General features: G+C 34.2%; 1 protein-coding gene across 4 annotated transcripts in view; it reads left to right on the forward strand.

The window, feature by feature from the left end:
• The window catches only part of LOC106875806 (uncharacterized), a 144,884-nt gene extending 124,922 nt beyond the window's left edge, over nt 1-19,962 (forward strand). For 3 of the 4 annotated variants that reach the window (XM_052978410.2, XM_089347129.1, XM_089347130.1), the window contains one exon: nt 14,736-19,962. In XM_052978410.2, the coding sequence (XP_052834370.2) occupies nt 14,736-16,327 (1,592 nt within the window). In that variant the 3' untranslated portion in view covers nt 16,328-19,962. Of the gene's footprint in view, nt 1-4,599; nt 5,460-14,735 lie in introns of those variants that run through there. The other variant, XM_014924083.3, reaches the window with a different exon arrangement.
• Nucleotides 19,963-20,522: the final 560 nt, after the last annotated feature.

Raw genomic sequence — 20,522 nt, forward strand, 5'->3', positions numbered from 1 at the left:
TCACATCAACATTTGAATGGTCAAGTAGCTGCTTCAGGACCCAGTCATAATGCTACAGGAGCTGCGTGAGGCAGCTTCTACCTGGACGGAAACCATGCTGGGTCTCATTCAGCAAGTCATTTTCTTTTAGGAACGCAATCAATCTCTTTCTGACAATTCGTTCCATGACTTTGCTAATATGTGAAGTCAGAGAGATGGGCCTGTAGTTCCCAGCCTCTGCTCTGCTTTCGCCTTTATGGATAGGACATATGGTGCCTTCCTTCAGCTTTTTGGGAAGTTTACCATTTGCAAGGAAACTCTGGAAGAATATCCGGAGTGGTCCTGCTAATTCTTGTTTACACGACTTTAAGAGGACAGCCGGGAAACCATCGGGGCCAGTTGCCGAATTTAAGCTCATTTCATTTATGGCAGCTATTACATCTTTCTCTTCAATGTCAATGTAGGTAATGGATGCAGTCTTTTTCTGCTTAGTGCTATTGTCAAAGAAATCAGCTGGGTTCTTTATCTGCATGTGACTCAGAGGAGAAGTGAAGACACTCTTGAATTGTGCACTGAGCACTTCACTTATCCATGCGGGATCCGCAGTCAGTGAGCCATTAGGCAGGAATAGGGGTCCTATCTTATACTGTACCGTAGCAGTCTCTTTTGCAAATCTATAGAAAGCCTTGGGGTTTGTTTTTATGCTTTCTACTGCTCTCTTCTCCTTCTCTGCTCTCTCTCCTTTTCATGGGAGAGTTTAATCTTGTTTTCTATTTCTAACAGTGTTAGTTTTAATTTAGCCCTTTTCCTCTCCCCCAGTTCTCTATTTAACTGGTTTGAGACCTTTGTTCTGTGTCTCATAAGGATTTTCCTGTCTCTAGGAATTCTATTGGCATGTTTGCTGGTCTTTCTATATGGCATGTATTTGGTGCATATGTCTTGTATAGTTGACATAAAATGACTTAGTTTGAGGTCATTGTCTTGTATAGAAAGGCTGTCATGCCAGTTTTGATTTCGAATCTCTCTGCGAATTGACTTCCAGTCCGCCCTGTGGAAATTCAGGTTGGATATTGCTTGAGTCCTTCTGGTGGGGTGGGTGTCAGTGGGTTGCCTAGGACCATACATAGTTAATTCTATAATGTTATGATCTGAGAGAGATGTGGGCGTTATTTTCACATTATGGATTAGGACTTATTTTTTGGAAGCCTAGTACTTATTCTATCGGTCTCTTTTGCCGAACCGCTAAGTTACGGGGACGTAAACACACCACTATCAGTTGTCAAGCGATCTTGGGGAGACAAACACAGACACACAAACACATACATATATACGACGGGCTTCTTTCAGTTTCCATCTACCAAATCCACTCACAAGGCTTTGGTCGGCCCGAGGCTATAGTAGAAGACAGTTGCCCAAGGTGCCACACAGTGGGACTGAACCCAGAACCATGTGGTTGGTAAGCAGGCTACTTACCACACAGCCACTCCTGCGCCTATATATATATATATATATCATATATATTCATACATGGCAGTGAAACATGGGCTGTAACTGCTGAGGACATACGTAAGCTCGCAAGGAATGAAGCCAGTATGCTCCGTTGGATGTGTAATGTCAATGTGAATACCCGTCAGAGTGTAAGTATCTTGAGAGAAAAGCTGAACATTAGAAGCATCAGTTGTGGCGTGCAAGAGAGACGATTGCGCTGGTATGGACATGTGGTGAGAATGGATGAGGATAGCTGCGTGAAAAAGTGCCACACCCTAACAGTTGAGGGAACCCGTGGAAGAGGTAGGCCCAGGAAGACCTGGGCTGAGGTGGTGAGGCAAGACCTTCGTACATTGGGCCTCACCGAGGCGATGACTACTGACCGAGACCTTTGGAAATGTGCTGTGCGTGAGAAGACCCGGCAAGCCAAGTAAGATCGTTGCCAGTGCCCCTGGACTGGTTCTTGTGCGGGTGGCACATGAGATGCACCATTTTGAGCGTGGCCGTTGCCAGTACCGCCTGACTGGCTCCTGTAGGATTTTCGAGCGAGATCGTTGCCAGTGCCCCTGGACTGGCTTGTGCGGGTGGCACATAAAAGACACCATTTCGAGCGTGGCCGTTTTCGTGCGGGTGACACGTAAAAGCACCCACTACACTCTCTGAGTGGTTGGCGTTAGGAAGGGCATCCAGCTGTAGAAACTCTGCCAAATCAGACTGGAGCCTGGTGTTGCCATCCGGTTTCACCAGTCCTCAGTCAAATCGTCCAACCCATGCTAGCATGGAAAGCGGACGTTAAACGATGATGATGATGATGATGATATATTCATATATATGTATATGTAAATATAGATATATATATAAATTTGTATATGTATATATATATGTATATGTATGTATATATATATATATGTATAAGTATATGTATATATATCTATATATATGCATATGTATATATATATGTATACATGTATATATATATGTATATATATAGATATGTATATATATGTATGTTTATATATATATATACATGTACATATATATATGATTGACCGTTGACTGAACACTATTCAATTTTTTTTCTCCGTGTTTTTCTCCTTGTCTCCGTATTCTTTCTGTTGAAGAGCGTAGCTCGAAACGTCAAAGACTTTCCGTATTCCCGAGCGTCATACTAATATATACTTTTGTTATTTACACCACCTGTCCTCGTCTGTTGTTATTATTTGTATATTCTCCTACATATATATATATATATATATACGTATATATACATATATATATGCATATACATATATATACACACACATTTATGTATATATATATATATATATATATATATTTATATATATATATATATATATATGTGCATATAAATATATATATTTTACTATTTTACTTGTTTCAGTCTTTTGACTGTGGCCATGCTGGAGCACCGCCTTTAGTCGAGCAAATCGACCCCAGGACTTATTCTTTGGAAGCCTAGTACTTATTCTATTGGTCTCTTTTGCCGAACCGCTAAGTTAGGGGTACATAAACACACCAGCATCGGTTGCCAAGCGATGTTGGGGGGACAAACACAGACATCATCATCATCATCATCATCGTTTAACGTCCGCTTTCCATGCTAGCATGGGTTGGACGATTTGACTGAGGACTGGTGAAACCGGATGGCAACACCAGGCTCCAGTCTGATTTGGCAGAGTTTCTACAGCTGGATGCCCTTCCTAACGCCAACCACTCAGAGAGTGTATATACGCCAACCACTCAGAGACATATATATATATACATATATACGACGGGCTTCTTTCAGTTTCCATCTACCAAATCCACTCACAAGGCTTTGGTCGGCCCGAGGCTATAGTAGAAGACACTTGCCCAAGATGCCACGCAGTGGGACTGAACCCCGTACCATGTGGTTGGTAAGCAAGCTACTTACCACACAGCCACTCCTACGCCTATATATATATATATATATATATATATATATATATATATATATATATATATATATATATATATATATATATATATATATATATATATATATATATATATATATATATATATATATATATATATATATATATATATTGTTAGATCGATATAGATATACATATATATTTATGTAAACGCTTACATATATATAATCCACACACAAATACATCTATGTACCCACTCGCACATGCTGATGAAATAGTGTTTGTGCAAGTATGTTTATGTATTAATATTCATATCTTTATTGTAAAATGCGTGCGCGCGCACACACACATGCATTATGTGAGCACGTAAGAATTATAACTAAGGTTATATATATGTGTATATATATATATATATCACCTTAAAGACGATTCATATATATATATATATATATATATATATATATATATATATATATATGCAAATATGTTTGTATATGTGTGTGTGTGTGTACTTATATATCATCTTGAATAAAAATTCTGAAATATAATTCATATATATATATATATATATATACACGCACACACATGTCTATATTATATATGTAAATATGTTTGTATTGGATATGTGAACATGATATATATATATATATATATATATATATATATATATATACACACACATATATATATATGTGTGTGTGTTTGTAGATGAATAATACGTTCATATATATGTATATATATATCTGTATTTTATGTGTAAACATGTATGAAATGTATATGTATATATATAGGAAATACTTGATAACAGCTAATATAAATATTTTCCCAAGGAGATGTAACAACACAGTAAAGAATACATTTTCCATAATTGTAAATCTCATTCACGCTATCGAATCATTCAGTTGTTCTAATATTAAATACTGAGCCATTTTGAAGATAGCTCTCTTCTTTGATCACTCCTCTCATCATCCAAGCGATTCTCTTATTATTTCCGTTTGCCTATCTAGATAGACAGTCTCTTAGTTTATCTTCACGCCTTCGCCAACTAAGTCCTGTTGATAATACTGTTGTTGTTGAAAGAGGTAATGATAATAGTAGTAGTAGTAGGAGGAGTAGTGATAGTGGTGGTGGTGATGGTGGTGGTGGTGGTGTAACAATAACAAATGAAAAAGTACACAAATTTAATAGTCGGTAAATCTCGATAATTTTCGTAGACCAATATTAACTGCCGGCATTTGCCGAACATTCTCGTGAGTTCATACCATATATGGGCACCACTTCCGATGTAGTGGAGCGTCATGACCATTGCGGAATTCGTTCGGTAAAGTATGACATTCCTTGTGCCATATATGGTAATTTTCGAGGTAGTACTGCAAAGGTCACGATCTCTAACGTAATTCATAGTGCCTAGTCTTCCCCACAGATTTTTTGAATTTTGTCCTGTTTTGAGATGTGAAATAATATTTAGTGAAATAAAGATGATTTCTTTTGGTGGGGAGTAGTCAGGTTATCGCTAGTTAAGAACTGTGCACAATTTTCTAGCGTATGGAAGCTGCTGGTAACAAAAGAATTATGACCTATTTTCGTTACTAAACAAGAGATTCCAACATTACGTCACAATATCTCGTTGCTGATTGGCTGTTCACTTCTCCATATTTGGTGTTTAAGCGTTCATTCATACGCTATAGTATAAATGAACTTTTCATTCATAGATTTTGCCAATAGATCTTGAGAGTCACGTTATGATATGATGTGTAGAAAAACGCTGGCAAGCTAAGTTTATTGAGTCGTGGCAAAAGCTTGTGAGTTAAACCGAGATTTTCTTCACTGTATACACAACTAAGGTTATTACCTCAATCGGTATGATTATGGAAGGCCTGGATACACTAACGCAGGTCGCTCTTGCTGATCAGCTCAGCTTTGATAACTTTCACTCGTCTCCAACTACTTTGAGTAACATCGGACGAATACCACCTGAAACTATGGATGATTCTCTTAATACACCCGTCACTACATCATCGGAAACAACATTTTTTGGTTCTGATACATGTGAACCAGTACCCATAACTGCTACTGGTATGTATATTTGTAACTATTTTGTAAAACGTAAAGTTTATTTTAAAACTAGTTCTATGTGATTTTAATCTCGCGTGTATACATGTGTGTGTGTGTTGTATCTTCTATATTATTTTACATGTACTGTTCATGTGTGTATATTTGTATTTGTGTGAGCGTATCTTCTTCAGTTATTTTACGCGCTTTATATGTACATTCGTACTTAAATAAATATAAGCGAGACAAATGTATTTATCATTGTATCTGAGATATTGTTTATAATATTGTGAGTGAAAACAGAAGAACGGTTAAGATTACGGAGAAGTTTTACGAATCGGTGTTGAAGACAGAAGGACAGAATACTGGAGGAAAGTGACTTGAGTTATTTATTATTACAGACCAGCTGGATATGAAGTACGCAGATTTTAAATCATACAAACGTCTGTAAACAATTCTTCCTTAATATTTCCGGGTGGATATTTATTATTAATTAACGAATCTTAAAATTTGTACGGTTTATACCGACAATATTTATAATATATGAATGTTATTTACAATATACGCAAACAACTACTTCCAGCTCTGTACACACGTCACTTTAAAAATTTTTCCATTCATCTTTTCATTGAGAACTGCCTACGAGTATCGATCGATAACAGAGTACGCTGATGACTCGAGTTACCATCGTAGTGGATAAAAACAACTGTGTTAAGACGAAGGAAAGCTCCTAGCTTCGAAGAGAATATATATATATATATATAATATATATGTTATATTATATATATATATATATATATATTTATATAATATATACATATGTATATATAATATATACATATATTTATATTATATATAATATATATAATCTATCTATCTATCTATACATACATATTTTTTTTTAGTGTTGTCACTATGGATAAACCATCTTGTTTCAGACCTCGTATGTGTGAGATCTGAAACGTATAGTTCCATTCGTAGAAGCAGTATTGTGATATAAATATTCAAACTGTGACAATGTCTTTATGTACACATCTCTATCTTTCTCTACATATATGCGCGTGTATGTAAATATACTATTATACATTTCATTATGTATCTGTCTCTCTCTCACACACACTGTGTTTATAATCTATCTCTCTATCTATTTTTTTTCTCTGTCTGTCTGTATGTGTGTATGTATATGTTAAAAATTATTACTATAATCATTTTTTTTTTAGATACCGAAATCAGAATATGTTAGCTTTTTTTTCAGTCTTGTGGGGATGTTTGAATGTAAAGTGATAAAGAAAAGAATGATGAAATGACATTTATTTTCGTATGGTGTCCGGTAACATGTGTTGTGTAGTCAGCCGATCTACTTAATTTCGTTTGTACACGTTGTACAAACTTCCAGACAACCATATGGACTATCGCTGGAAGTAGTGAGCAGCCTAAATTACTATGGCTACTACTACTATCTCTGTAATGGAATGATATAAAAATCAAAAATAGTTGTATTGATATTATTAGCTACAACATACGTTTTCTGACGTCTAAATCGAATCAAGATTGGAAAATAAAATTAACGTCAAGCAACCTACTACTACCACTATTTGTAGTAAGTAGTAGTAGTAGTAGTAGTAGTATGTTAATATTATTATTATTATTTTCATCATCCTCATTATTATTATTATTATTTTATCTATTTATCTTTTGCTTTTCACTTGATTTTCACAATTGATTTGTTTTGAAACCATTTGAGACCAAGAATATTTATATTTATCGACCCACGAAGTAATGAACAAAGTAAATAGTCCTCGGCTGTATTTGGACCAAAAGAAATTAAATTAAACATTGTCGTCCATAGTTTTATTTGTGTGCTTGAAATGTTTGCTTCTAATTTTGGCACAAGGCTAGCAATTGTGGGGGAGTATGTTAGTCGGTATCATCAACCTCAATTCTTGACTGGTACTTTATTTTATCGATTCCGAAAGAATGAAAAGTAGAGTTGACTTCGCTTAGGTTTGAAACCAGAACATATCGAACTGGAAAAAATACGGCATGACATATTGTTCGATGCACTCTAATGATGATTGTGTTTTAAAATAAATATTAGCCTCAGGCAAGAGAAAAATATTCGATTAAATCGAGCCCAATATTAATTGGTACAATCCCAGAGGTAGGAAAGGCAAAGTAAACCTCAGTAGGATCACATTGGCACTTTGTCGCACATCTATAGGGTCGGGTGTGTGTCGCATGAATAAATTCCAGTTTATATCACTGTTACTATTTACTTAGCCGCGGAGGAACGACAGGATTTTAATTCAGAAAGTAAAGGGAAGAGGTGTAGTTGAATTGACCGATCTCACTACACAACTGGTGTCTGTTTTATCGATCTTAGACGAAAAGTAAACCGATTTGAACACAGGACTTAAAGAGACGTAACTAAATACCATAAAGCATTATTTTCAGTACTTTACCAATTCTATCAACGTCCATGTGAAATGTCAGGATAATAACAACCCAATATTTATGATAACAATCCTGTTATTAGACAAGCCACGCAAACTGGAAGAAATACAATAACAATTGGGATTGTGCTATAATGAAGTGACTAATAACTGGGAATCGAATCGTAATCGCGAACTCGACTCATTGAATCTTTAATGAACAATATCATTTACAAATATAAATAAACAATATTGAAATTAATATAATGTTGCCATAGTTTATAGATTTTCCTTTTTGGTCTTTTGCCATTTATTATTTGGAGCAGGCAGTAAGAGACAGAAACAGAGATACTGAGATAGAAAGACTGATTGCTATAATTAAAAGAAGGAAGTGTTGCTACTGTAGTTGTTAGTGCTATAACTGCTGATGCTGCTCATTACTACTGTAATGACTTAGACTACCGTCAGTTAAGATTCTTCCATTTCGCATCTACCGAACTGTATTTGGTGGAAAACGAAGAATTTGTTATATTTCGTTATTTGAAGCAAGATCTCTTCTCAAACTCCTCATTTAGCAATTCATTTCGTTGTATCAAATAATAATAATAATTATACTTATTGACAAAATTAAATTCTTATACTCTCAAGCATATGTATCTTATATATTACGCACAAAATTCAAGCAACAAAATGTTTGAAGTTCAGTACTCGAATTCTGCTTCCGTGTCCCGTCAAGCAGAGGACTTCAAATTTGCAGTTATTATAAAGCATACACACAACACTTTGATCTTAGCCTCTGTGTCTGTGTGTGTATATATCCAATATGTGTGCTTCTGTGTTAAATTGAGATTATTTTAAAATTTTGAAGCAAATTTAAGAATGACAACGGAATCGGTAGATTATTGTAAAATTTGTGTTGGCAGAGACGTTAAGTTAGTTCACCTTTCAGCTTATTCAACCATTATGTATGTGTATGACCATGTAAATAGTTTGGAAGCCTGTCGAATGGACACCTCCTGGAATTCAAAGTGTCATCTTGGTCACAGAATAACTGCTTCTGCCTACAAATTACGTTAAGTGTACACGTGTCTTGTGGAATATTTAATCACTTGGAAGCTAATTTAAAGCGTAGATTGTTTTGGCAAGAGCTTAGAACACTCATTAAACGCGAAACGATGTATCATCATCATCACCATTACCGCTATCATTATCATCGTTTTAACATCTACTGTTCTATGGTTGCATGGGTTGGACCCATACGGGCACCGACATGATTGTATGGTAAAGGAGTTTGCTTTCTAAAACCACACGGCTCCAGGTTCAGCCCTACTGTGTGGCACCTTGCCCCAGTGTCTTCTACTATATAGTCCCAGGTCAAACAAAACCTTGTGAATAGATTTGGTGGAGGGAAACCGAAAGAAGCCCGTCTATGTTTGTGTCTCTTTCTCTTGACATCGCTTGGTTGTTACAAATGAATGTTATTCCTAATAGGAGAGTATTGTAGTTCGCTTGAAGCATTGGTAAACTTTTTATTGTTATTCCTAATATTCTACAAAAACTGTCTTGTCACAAGACAGCGACAAGAAGGGCATCTGACTGTAGAAAATCCGTTTCAACCTCAAGACAACCCACGTAAGCATGGAAAAGTGGACAAAACTATGAGGATGCTGATGTATGCCCACATACAAACATACAGATCTATATATTTGTGCATACATACGCGCGCACGCACGCGCACACACACACACACACAGACACACACACACACACACACACACACACACACACACACACACACACACACACACACACACACACACACTTATTGAAGCCGGCACTTCACGTTTCAGAGTTTAAAGTTTTTCAAATCAGAATTTGTGTGAGCTACCGAGACATTAAACTAAAATTTGATGACTCTAACTTTGGTATCAAGTACTCTTTTTATTTACCCTTGCTGGGTTTGCACATATGCGCACTTACATATACATATATACCCAAAGAGACTCGCACACACACCAACTGTTGTTAAACATTGGAACCACTGAAGAGCAATAATATATTTTAGACACACATTCATACATATACACTCGTGCTATGGATAAAGTTTTCCTCGCAACCTCTTAGTTTTGGGTTCAATTCCAATGCATGTAACCATGGCCAAGTGTTTTGTAGTGTAAATCAGAGTCGATCCGCGGCTTATTGTAGACGGAAAGCGCAGGAAATATGTGTATGTCTGTATCTATGCACCCCAGGTATGTATACACACGTGCTCCGAAAATTACTCAAAGCATTTTATGATGCTAATTTGGTGTACTTATTTGGAGCTAAACATGTAAGGCTTCCTTCCGTTTCGATTACTCGAATAATTGTAATATTCATACCTATAACACACTTTCACAAACAAACTTTATTGAAACTAAATGCTTATCTCATGATTAGAATTTCACGCCTATGCGATCTTCAGGCGAGAACTTAGTTCAATAAGCCATCTACGTTATGGATTGGGAACCCATCTCTCATTCGTTCGGTAGAATTCAACGAATATGTGTGTGTGTGTACTATTAAGCTATAATATTATATTATAATATGATATTAAACTATAATACTATAGTTCAATTTAATCCTCAACAGGCTTATATAAAATAGAAAAGTCGTTAAGCGATGAGCAGGAAATGCAAAGTACAGGTATGGAATTAAAGTCGAAAAGCAATACAATCTTCTGAGATGAATAAGTGAAAGAAGAGATGCGATAAGAAAGAGTTAAAAGAAATTTAGTTGTAACGTAGGCTACCACAACTAATAACGTCACTAACTGGTGGCAAGTCATACAAACTAGGAACAGAAAAATAAATAAACTATATTAAAATGTCATGTCAAGGTCTTTCTGGTAGTCATACACAGCAAACAGCCGATGTCTCTATCTTCTCATTTACTGTCACTTTATCTTTCTTTTTTTTTTTTTACCACACACACACGTATGTATGTATGTATGTATGTATGTATGTATAGATACATATATACATGTACGTAAGTGTGTATATAATGGGCGAGGGAGGGCAAGCAAACGAACCGAATCTGTGACCCAATTTGGTTTCAGCTTATACAAACGCATGTATGAATGGCACGACTAGGATTTACACTTTCACTTACGTCAATAGATCTGATCATCCATTGATAGATATTCACAAGAGCAAGCAACCGATACATTTGTTTTTGTTTATAAATACTTATTTTCTCATACAAACAAACATGTATTCTTTTACTCGATTCAGTTATTGGACTATGGCCATCGCGTTTTGCTCAATTTGATCACTGCTGTGTACATATTTTATCGATATAGTTGTCTAGTCTCTAGGTTATGCTTTGTCAAATGTCGCACTCTCTCTCTCTCTCTCTCTCTCACACACACACAGAGTAAGCAGCAAGTTAAAAGCTCTCCAGCTGAAATTATTTGAACAATTACTAAGTTACAAGACCCCTTCCTGTTTCCCCAAAACTCCTTGTAGGGGGTCTCTAAGAAAATCAAGTAAGGGACATAACTCAAATATATTTTTCGACGTATATGAATGTGGCAAATTCTCGTGGGTGGTTCTGTGTACGCTTTTTCTGTTTCGGATTCATGTTTGTCTAGTGTATATCTTTCTGCCTGTCTATTTGTTTGTCCACATACACACACACACATGCCATATGACGAATAACTTCGGAAGTATGGTATATATTTGCCATCATGGGTAATATCAGAAAATATGGCGTACATGCAATAATTTTAACGTAACTTTTATCAAATTATTTGGTGCTTTACAAAATACCGACAGGAATACTAATTGCTAATTTTCAAAAGAAAAAAATATCTATAACCGAATAAAATTAAAACAGATTTCTCATTTGTACAAGTCCTAACCATAACTACTCAGTCCTTTAGTGTCTCTCTCTCTCCTCTTCTTCCTTTGTCTCTATCAGTCTTTCTCTCTACTCATCCTGCACCTACTCTATATGATGTAATAGCTATACACATGTATATCTATATTGTATACTTATATATACATAATATATAAAATAAACATACATATATGTAATACACACATATATATTATAACTACCCCTATAATAATTATGACTCAGCTTCCTACCAGTAATGGTTGACTGACAAAAAGAAGCATCTGTGTTTAACAGTGTCAGCTCAATTACAAGTTTTTTCTTTACACCATACCCTGAAGAATCAGCTGTAACTTTGCACTGGAGCTATGAATGGAGTTCTGTTTGGAATTTGTTTGAAAGGAAAAAACTATTTTGAATGATAAGTCTTTAGTGAAGTATATTCAGCCTAAACACTCACACACATGTATGTATAGTATGTGTGTATATATAATAGGTATACATGCATATACATGCAATTTATGTTTTACTGTCATAGTAAATCTATATACAAGGTTGATGTTATTCCTTTTAAGTCTAACAAATAAAGCCGTTAATACATTTGTTGTTCAATAGAATTTGGTTTAATTTTTGTCAAAACTGAACTATGATAATCCATGGGAAAGGAAAGTAATATTTTATTGATTAACACTCATAGATATATAATAAAAACAATCCTATAGCTGTACAAAACTATTATTAAGCAAATGGTTGTATTGATTACTGTGGTTTAGCTTTGTAAATTTGTATAGCTATTAACACTAAAATAACAAAAAAATTAATGTCAAAGAAATTTGATAGATTATTTCATAGTAAATATAGTATTTAGTTTTGATACTAAGTGTTTAAAAACTTTGAAGTTAGGTTTATAAAATAAATACTAGAATTGGTTTGTGCTCAGTCAAAAGAAATCAATACATCAGTTGCTTTCCAATATACTTGATTTGGGGAAGGCAGGAATGTAGCAATTTATTTTCTCTCACTTATGTTCCAGAAATGAATGTAGAATAAAATCACAACTTTCATCTGTTTGTTTTAAATATATTTCCATTTTAAATGATATTGTTAATGGGATAATTCACTGGTTTACTACATTTCTGAAAGTTTGTAAATCGATACAGAACAAATAACACACAGAAGCTGAACTTAAAGAGCAATGGTCTTTTGGTATTTTCTTCTCAGTGCTTACATCTTTTGCATGTTTGTGAAAGATATACATATATACTATCAAATGTTTTACATACTCTTTCTCACTCACACATGTAAATGTTTGTGTGTATGTTGAGTTTTCCTCTAAACTATGTTAGCTTGGCAAAATAGACATATGCCTTTACTTATATATATATATATATATATATATATATATATATATATATATATATGTATATAGGTGCTGGTGTGGTTGTGGAACAAGAAGTTTGCTTTCCAACCACATGGGCTGGGTTCAGTCCCACTGTGATGCTTTGGACCTTGTGAGTGGATTTAGTAGACAGAAACTGAAAGAAGCCTGTCATGTGTGTGTGTCTTTGTGTGTATATTTATGTTTATTTGCCACCACTTCTTGACAACTGGTGTTTGTTTGATTATGTACCTGTAACTTGGTGGTTCAACAAAAGAAATAGATAAATACTATCAGACCTTAAAAAAATAAGTCCTGGAGTCAATTTATTCAACTAAACTCCTCAAGGTAGTGCCTGAGCATGGCTGCAGTCCAGAGACTGTAACAAGTAAAAAAAATAGTAATATATATATATTTGGTAGTTATATATCTATAGTATCCTACCAACACCTGATACTTTCATAGTTATTTTATCTCACTATGAATCCACTGTCATTGTACCTAACCATTTTTTGCATTGTATGTGTTGATGTGTCTGACATGTAAAAGGCACCCAGCACATTTTGCAAAGTGATTGGTGTTTGGAAGGGCACCCAGCCATAGAGACAATACCAAAACAGACAGATTGTCTGTACAGCTCTCTAGCTGGCCAGCTCCTGTCAGACCATCCAACCCATGCATGAAAAACGGATGTTAAACGAAGATGATGATGATGTATATACCTTTTATCTTTCCTTTTATTGGTTTCAGTCAGTAGACTGTAGCCATGTTGGGGCACTGCCTTGAAGTCAAAATTTGCCAGCAGCTTTTGTTGGTGATGCTATGACCCATAATATCACCAGAGGTCAGATTTGGCCTAACAGTTCTAAAAATGTATATGATATATACTTTTTGATTTTTACTGGTTACCAGTACTAGAATCAGTGGTGACCAGAATCAAAACTTTTGATCACAGTTCTGTATATATTGATGCTTTCTTCATTGAGAAACGGAATTAGTATTTACAAGCAGCTGCCTACTCTACTTTTTGGTAACCATGGAGTCTGACTTGCTTGTGCTGGCTTATTTCCTGAAGTTACTGTAACACATTTTTAGGTAATTTGGATTACTGAACTCCAAGAGTCTTGATCCTTCATCATTCCTCATGCTAAATCTATAGCCTACATGTATGCTAGAGAAGTCACCATGTTGTCCAATACATCTGTTAGAGCCGCCAACTGTTATAACAAAGTTGCTATCGTTCATTATTATGACAGTTGGAAAGAGGGCCTCATAAAAACAGTCTTTTTGTTCATTTGTCAGTAGTGATTATAGTGCATATATAGACATACACAGTTACTGTCATACACACTCTAAATGGAATTTACTGATCAAATTACTGAGCAGTTTTCTAGAGTTTGAAAAACAAAGTATTTATTATTATTATTATTATTTATTGAAATTTTTATTCATTATTATCTACTTATGAAAAACTTCATTTGGCTGTCTCACTGTTTGAAATATTTAGGATGAGTGGAAATATTTGATTTTAACAATTAAATTGGTCTTATTTGTATAAGATTTGAATATTGATTTTTGCTCATGTTCTATTCATTTCTTTTTTCTTCTTCACAGCAAACATTGAAGCTTCAATAACCATTCCTGAGAAAACTACTCTGGATGCAAGTCAACCAAATAAACCACCAAATTCAAGTCCTGGTGGTTACACAGCTATGATTCGCTATAAAGGGACACTGGTGACTAAAGCAGTTACACCAACATCGAGTAGTCAGGACACAAATTGTACCTTTCAACCATATTTTATCACACCATTTTTAAGTACAATACTCAACACAGCCACACCACCTGGAAGTGCAACCCAAGTACAGGGACAGCTTTGTGTCAACAAACTTTGCAATACAAGTGATAACCAAGATTCTTTACAAGATCAACAAAATGTAAAATCTAACACACCACAGCAGCATCAACAATGTCAAACACCCATCCCAAGCTATACACCAACATCAGAACATTCAGAGTCTCCATCACCAATTCAGAATATAAATGTAGATATGCAAGATACATCCAGCTACAGTTCCTCATTACATAGTTCAAGTCAAACCCCAGAACCACAGATTTGTTTACCTAGTACTATTGTACAAGAGGATTCTAACCAAAGCCACTCTATGTCATCAAATCCTCCACCTTACTCTGCTGTTTTGTATGATATCCCAATTCAGAATTTTCCTCTTAAACAACCACCATCTTATTTAAGCTGTAGCCAGCAGTCAAATTTGACATCTTTCCAAACAACATCTATTAGTAACCCAGTGACACAAACTCTTCTTGCTACCAGCACCAGCAATGACGATTTGAACTATTCTTCCAAGAACCCAAATTTAAGTACAGATCTGAAATGGAGTACACTTCCTGATTTCCCTTCACTGCAAGTTGCTACTACAGTTGCAAACTCCATTTTCCCCATCCAGGGTATCAAGACAGAGCCAAACACTAGTCTTGATAATAATTTTTCATTGTCCACAATCATGCCCATTGAATTACAAGCTACTATTGCACCTGCACCAACTGCAACAGCAGTTGCTGTTTCAACCCACCACACAAAACCATCCCCAACATCATCATCATCAATGATGCCACTCAACACATATCAACAAACTCAGCAAGTTACTACCACCAACTCTAATAGTATTGCTGCTACTACAACAGCAGTTAGCACTGGTCAACTGAAGTTGTACCCAGTTAAACCAAGAAAATATCCAAACAGGCCCAGTAAAGTGCCACCACATGAAAGGCCATACCCTTGTCCTGTAGAGATTTGTGATCGAAGGTTTTCTCGAAGTGATGAATTAACCAGACACATGCGCATTCATACAGGTCAAAAACCCTTCCAGTGTCCCATATGTACCCGTTCATTTAGCCGTAGTGATCATTTGACTACTCATGTTCGGACACATACAGGAGAAAAACCATTTTCCTGTGATATTTGTGGCCGGAAATTTGCCCGTAGTGATGAGAAAAAGAGGCATTTTAAAGTGCATCTTAAACAGAAGTCAAAGAAAGAAGCTAAAGCATTAGCAAGTAGTAGCAATAATAGCAATCCCAACACAAAGCTGCCCTCTACATCTGTTTTATCAACTGTCTCACCAACTGATCAACTCTCATTGAGTAGTACACATTTACCAACAGTGACCACAGCATCACTGTGAAATATGAACTTTAGTTAAAAAATAAATAAAACACAAGATGACAAATTCTACTGGAACATTATAAAAAAGCATCTCATTGAAATTGACTGTATAAATCAGTTTTAATTAGTATTGCTTTACTAATGAAAACTTGATTGCTATGTAAAAGAAACAAAATTTAGAATATGAAAAATATAAATTGGATTTAATTTTTTAAATGTGAACATGAAATGAGCTCAGCTTAGAAATAAATTTAAACATATGTATATATATATATATATATATATATATATATATATATATATAAAGCTGTGCATTTACATTTTTTTTTATATGTGAGTAGTAACAAGAAGAAACTTTAAAGACTCATACAAATGGTGAAATCCAGGAAGTCCCACTGTGTGGGGCCAAATCCAAAACTTTATATAATGCACTCACATACATATGTGTGAACGAGTGGCAAATATTTTTTTCTGCTTTTTCTTGTTGAATTTTTTTTTTTAAGACAAAAATGATGTCAAATTTTTAATACATTGTGCTTGTGACAAAAACGCAGCAAACATAAGGCACTAATTCAGCGTTTGAGAAATATATGGCAATTTTGTTTCTTTATAAATTACAAGAAATTTATGTTATATATATGTAACTAAATGAAATATATCAACCATTTCCTACAAGAAAAAACTCCCCACATTACAGTCTCACTAATTGTGAAAAACATTTACATCAATCATATTCTATGAAATTTAAAACCCTTGTATAATTGTGTGCATGCACAAGTGTATGCGTGTTGCCTAAACATTTTACAAACCCTAAGGTTAGTGGTCATGATCTGCACAAACTACTTAAAATAGATCTGTTTGTTATGCTGGTGAGCAAAGCAGAAAGTCAATTACATGTAATTAATGCGATGAGAGTTTAGATTTACATGTGAAATAGTATTTTATGCTTAATTAGAGTAAAATTTTGCAAAGAGAAATAAATAAATATAATGAAATAAAATTTTGTAGAATCCTTCCTTGATCCATGAATAAACTTTTGATCTTTAAAGTGATTTAATTAGTTCTTCAGGGGATCTAATAACAAGCTATGAAAGATATATGCAATCGTCGTCGTCGTTTAACGTCCGCTTTCCATGCTAGCATGGGTTGGACGATTTGACTGAGGACTGGTGAAACCAGATGGCTACACTAGGCTCCAATCTGATTTGGCAGAGTTTCTACAGCTGGATGCCCTTCCTAACGCCAACCACTCAGAGAGTGTAGTGGGTGCTTTTACGTGTCACCCGCACGAAGGCCAGTCAGGCAGTACTGGCAACGGCCACGCTCATCTCGCTTGAGAAACCTCATGTGTCACCCGCACAAGAGCCAGCCCAGGGGCACCGGCAACGATCCCACTCGAAAATCCTACAACAACCCCACACAAGAGCCAGCTCAGAGGCACCGGCAACGATCTCGCTCGAAGAAATTCCATGTGTCACCCACACAAGAGCCAGCCCAGGGGCACTGGCAACGATCCCGCTCGGAAGATTTCATGTGTCGCCCACACATGAGCAATCTCAAATCAAATTGGTGACTGAAAGATTTTTCTCTGAACTAAAGTTACAAAAGATCATACATTTATCTCGTATTGAGAATTCATATTGTATGACGATGAAACAGTGTTTCAGACATTGCAGGCTATTAGTAATATTTCTCAGTAATATATTTAATTTCCAATGGTGTTTGGAAATTATAAGTATCAAACATGATTTATTGAGCAACACTATGGAAACAATAATGCATCAAAGTATAATCAGTTGAATTGAATCTTCTGAATAATTCATATTTTATTGACTTAAATTTAGAAAATACAGCAATATAGCAAAATAATGAAAGGCATCTAGTGCAAGATTATCATTTTTGTTATTTCATCAAAATTAATAATAACAATGATAATTATTACTGTCAGGTATTCTAGTACAATATTGATTTCTTGTTAAAATCAATGTTACTCAATTGCAAACACCAGTAAGAGCCACTTAATGTCTGTTTCTTAAAACTTTGTGAAAAGGCAAAGATGTCACAATTCTTTTTGGCTTCTGACTCTACACCTAGAGAAGAAATTATTATTCTTATTATATCATCACTCATACAATGTTATAGGGGAGATGAAAAAGTATGTCTCTCTTATTGATGTCTAAAAAAAAAGTCTAAAATATTAAATCAAATATTTAATTAGAAGAAATTAAATTGTATTTTTCATGGTTCTAATATTTTCTACTTCATTACATCAGCATGTTATTGCATAACAAAATTAAAGATACCTTGTTTTGACTCTACCTCTACCTCTAAGTGTGTATGAGTGTGTGTATGTGTGTTAGTATATATGTTGCCTATTAAATCAAACCAAATAGTTACAAATTAACACACTAAGCAAATTCTATTAATTTAAAGTGATTATACAGACATACATACAATATGTGTGTGTGCGTGTGTGTGTGTATATATATATATATATATATATATATATATATATATATATACACACACATACACACACACAAGCATACAGACACATCTATATTTATATAACCATACATATAAAATTATACACATTGCATTTTTGCATGCACATTTGAAAAAGTCATGCATATGGAAATGTTTAATACAAGTGTGCATATATGCATGTATGTATGTGTGTACCACAATATTTATACACACAAATGCTTTCATATATTTATGCACATAACCACATACACAACACTCACACATATAATATATATATATATATATTTGATAAATGAAGGAATCTAAAAAAGATATATTTTTTTAAAGTTAATGCACACTATTAAATTGGCAAATTATAATAAAATGTTAAAAATAAATTAAAAATATGATAAAATAAATCATTTTTGAAGATGTGATCCAAAAATGCTGCCCCCTATGAAATTGTTGCTTTTATGCTTTGTTGTGTACATATAAACATTTTATTAGCTCTTCAGTGCTACTGTTGATATTCTTTGAAATTATGCATGTGTGTCGCTAGACATACATACATACATACATATATTACACACACACACATGATGTATCTATATATCGCATATATACACATATACATGAATACATACATGCCTACATAGACACCCACACTATATATATATATATATATATATATATATATATATGCATTTATACATTTGTGTATTTGTGTGTGTATGTATGCATGCATGTATGTGTGTATATACATATGTATTTATATATATGCATACATGCCACCATATTTGGATTTACATACATATATTTGTATAAAATCTGTAAATTATATTATATATGTATGTATTTGTAATTTATGGATTATATATATCTGCATGTATTTTAAATTCAATCGTTTTCCTTTATGTTGTTCAAAAAATAAAAAAATAAAAATTGTTAAAAAAAAAAAACAAACAAAATTCCATTGAAACAAATGCATATTCTATTGCTGGCAAAGAATCGAAAATCATGAAAAAATAAAATATAAACATAAAAAAGAAAAATAGCATTAAATTTAGAAAATCTGCCATCTGGTATTTTTAAGTTATAAAAATAAAGATATATATGTATATATAAATATATATATGTATGTGTATATATATAATATATATATAATATATATATAAATATAATAATGTACTTGTTTGTTTTAATTGATTTATTTGTATTGTGATTAACAGCTTTTCAGATTCAGTTCCAAGTGGCTGAAATATCTTTCTTTTTGGTTTTAATTTTTTTGTAAATGGTTTTCTTCATCACTGAAACTTTAGGCAAAATAATTAAATTTTCCTTAATGAGTGTTAGGAGATTAATACTTAGCCATTTTAGTGATAGTACTTATGTGGTGTATGTCTCAATTTGCTGTTTCAAAGACGAATGTGACAAAAAAAATTAGAATATATTTGTTTTATGCAAACGAATCTGGAAACACTGATATGACATATATTCCTGGTACAAGAGAAATACTATGAGTTTATGGTGGAAAATATCTGAACATAAAGGCCTTGCAGACAAGTGATGGCACATGGAATGGAATGGTTGTATTTTACATACCAATTTGGATAAATCAATTATAAAACATTGGCACTGGTACATACATACATATGTACATACATACATATATACATACATACATATATACATACATACAAGTGCTATGAATTTGTGGTGGAAAGTACCTGAGCATGAAAGCCTTGCAG

Source organism: Octopus bimaculoides, chromosome 2, assembly GCF_046866305.1.
Source record: "Octopus bimaculoides isolate indiv1 chromosome 2, ASM4686630v1, whole genome shotgun sequence".
NCBI classification, from domain to species: Eukaryota; Metazoa; Mollusca; class Cephalopoda; order Octopoda; family Octopodidae; genus Octopus; species Octopus bimaculoides.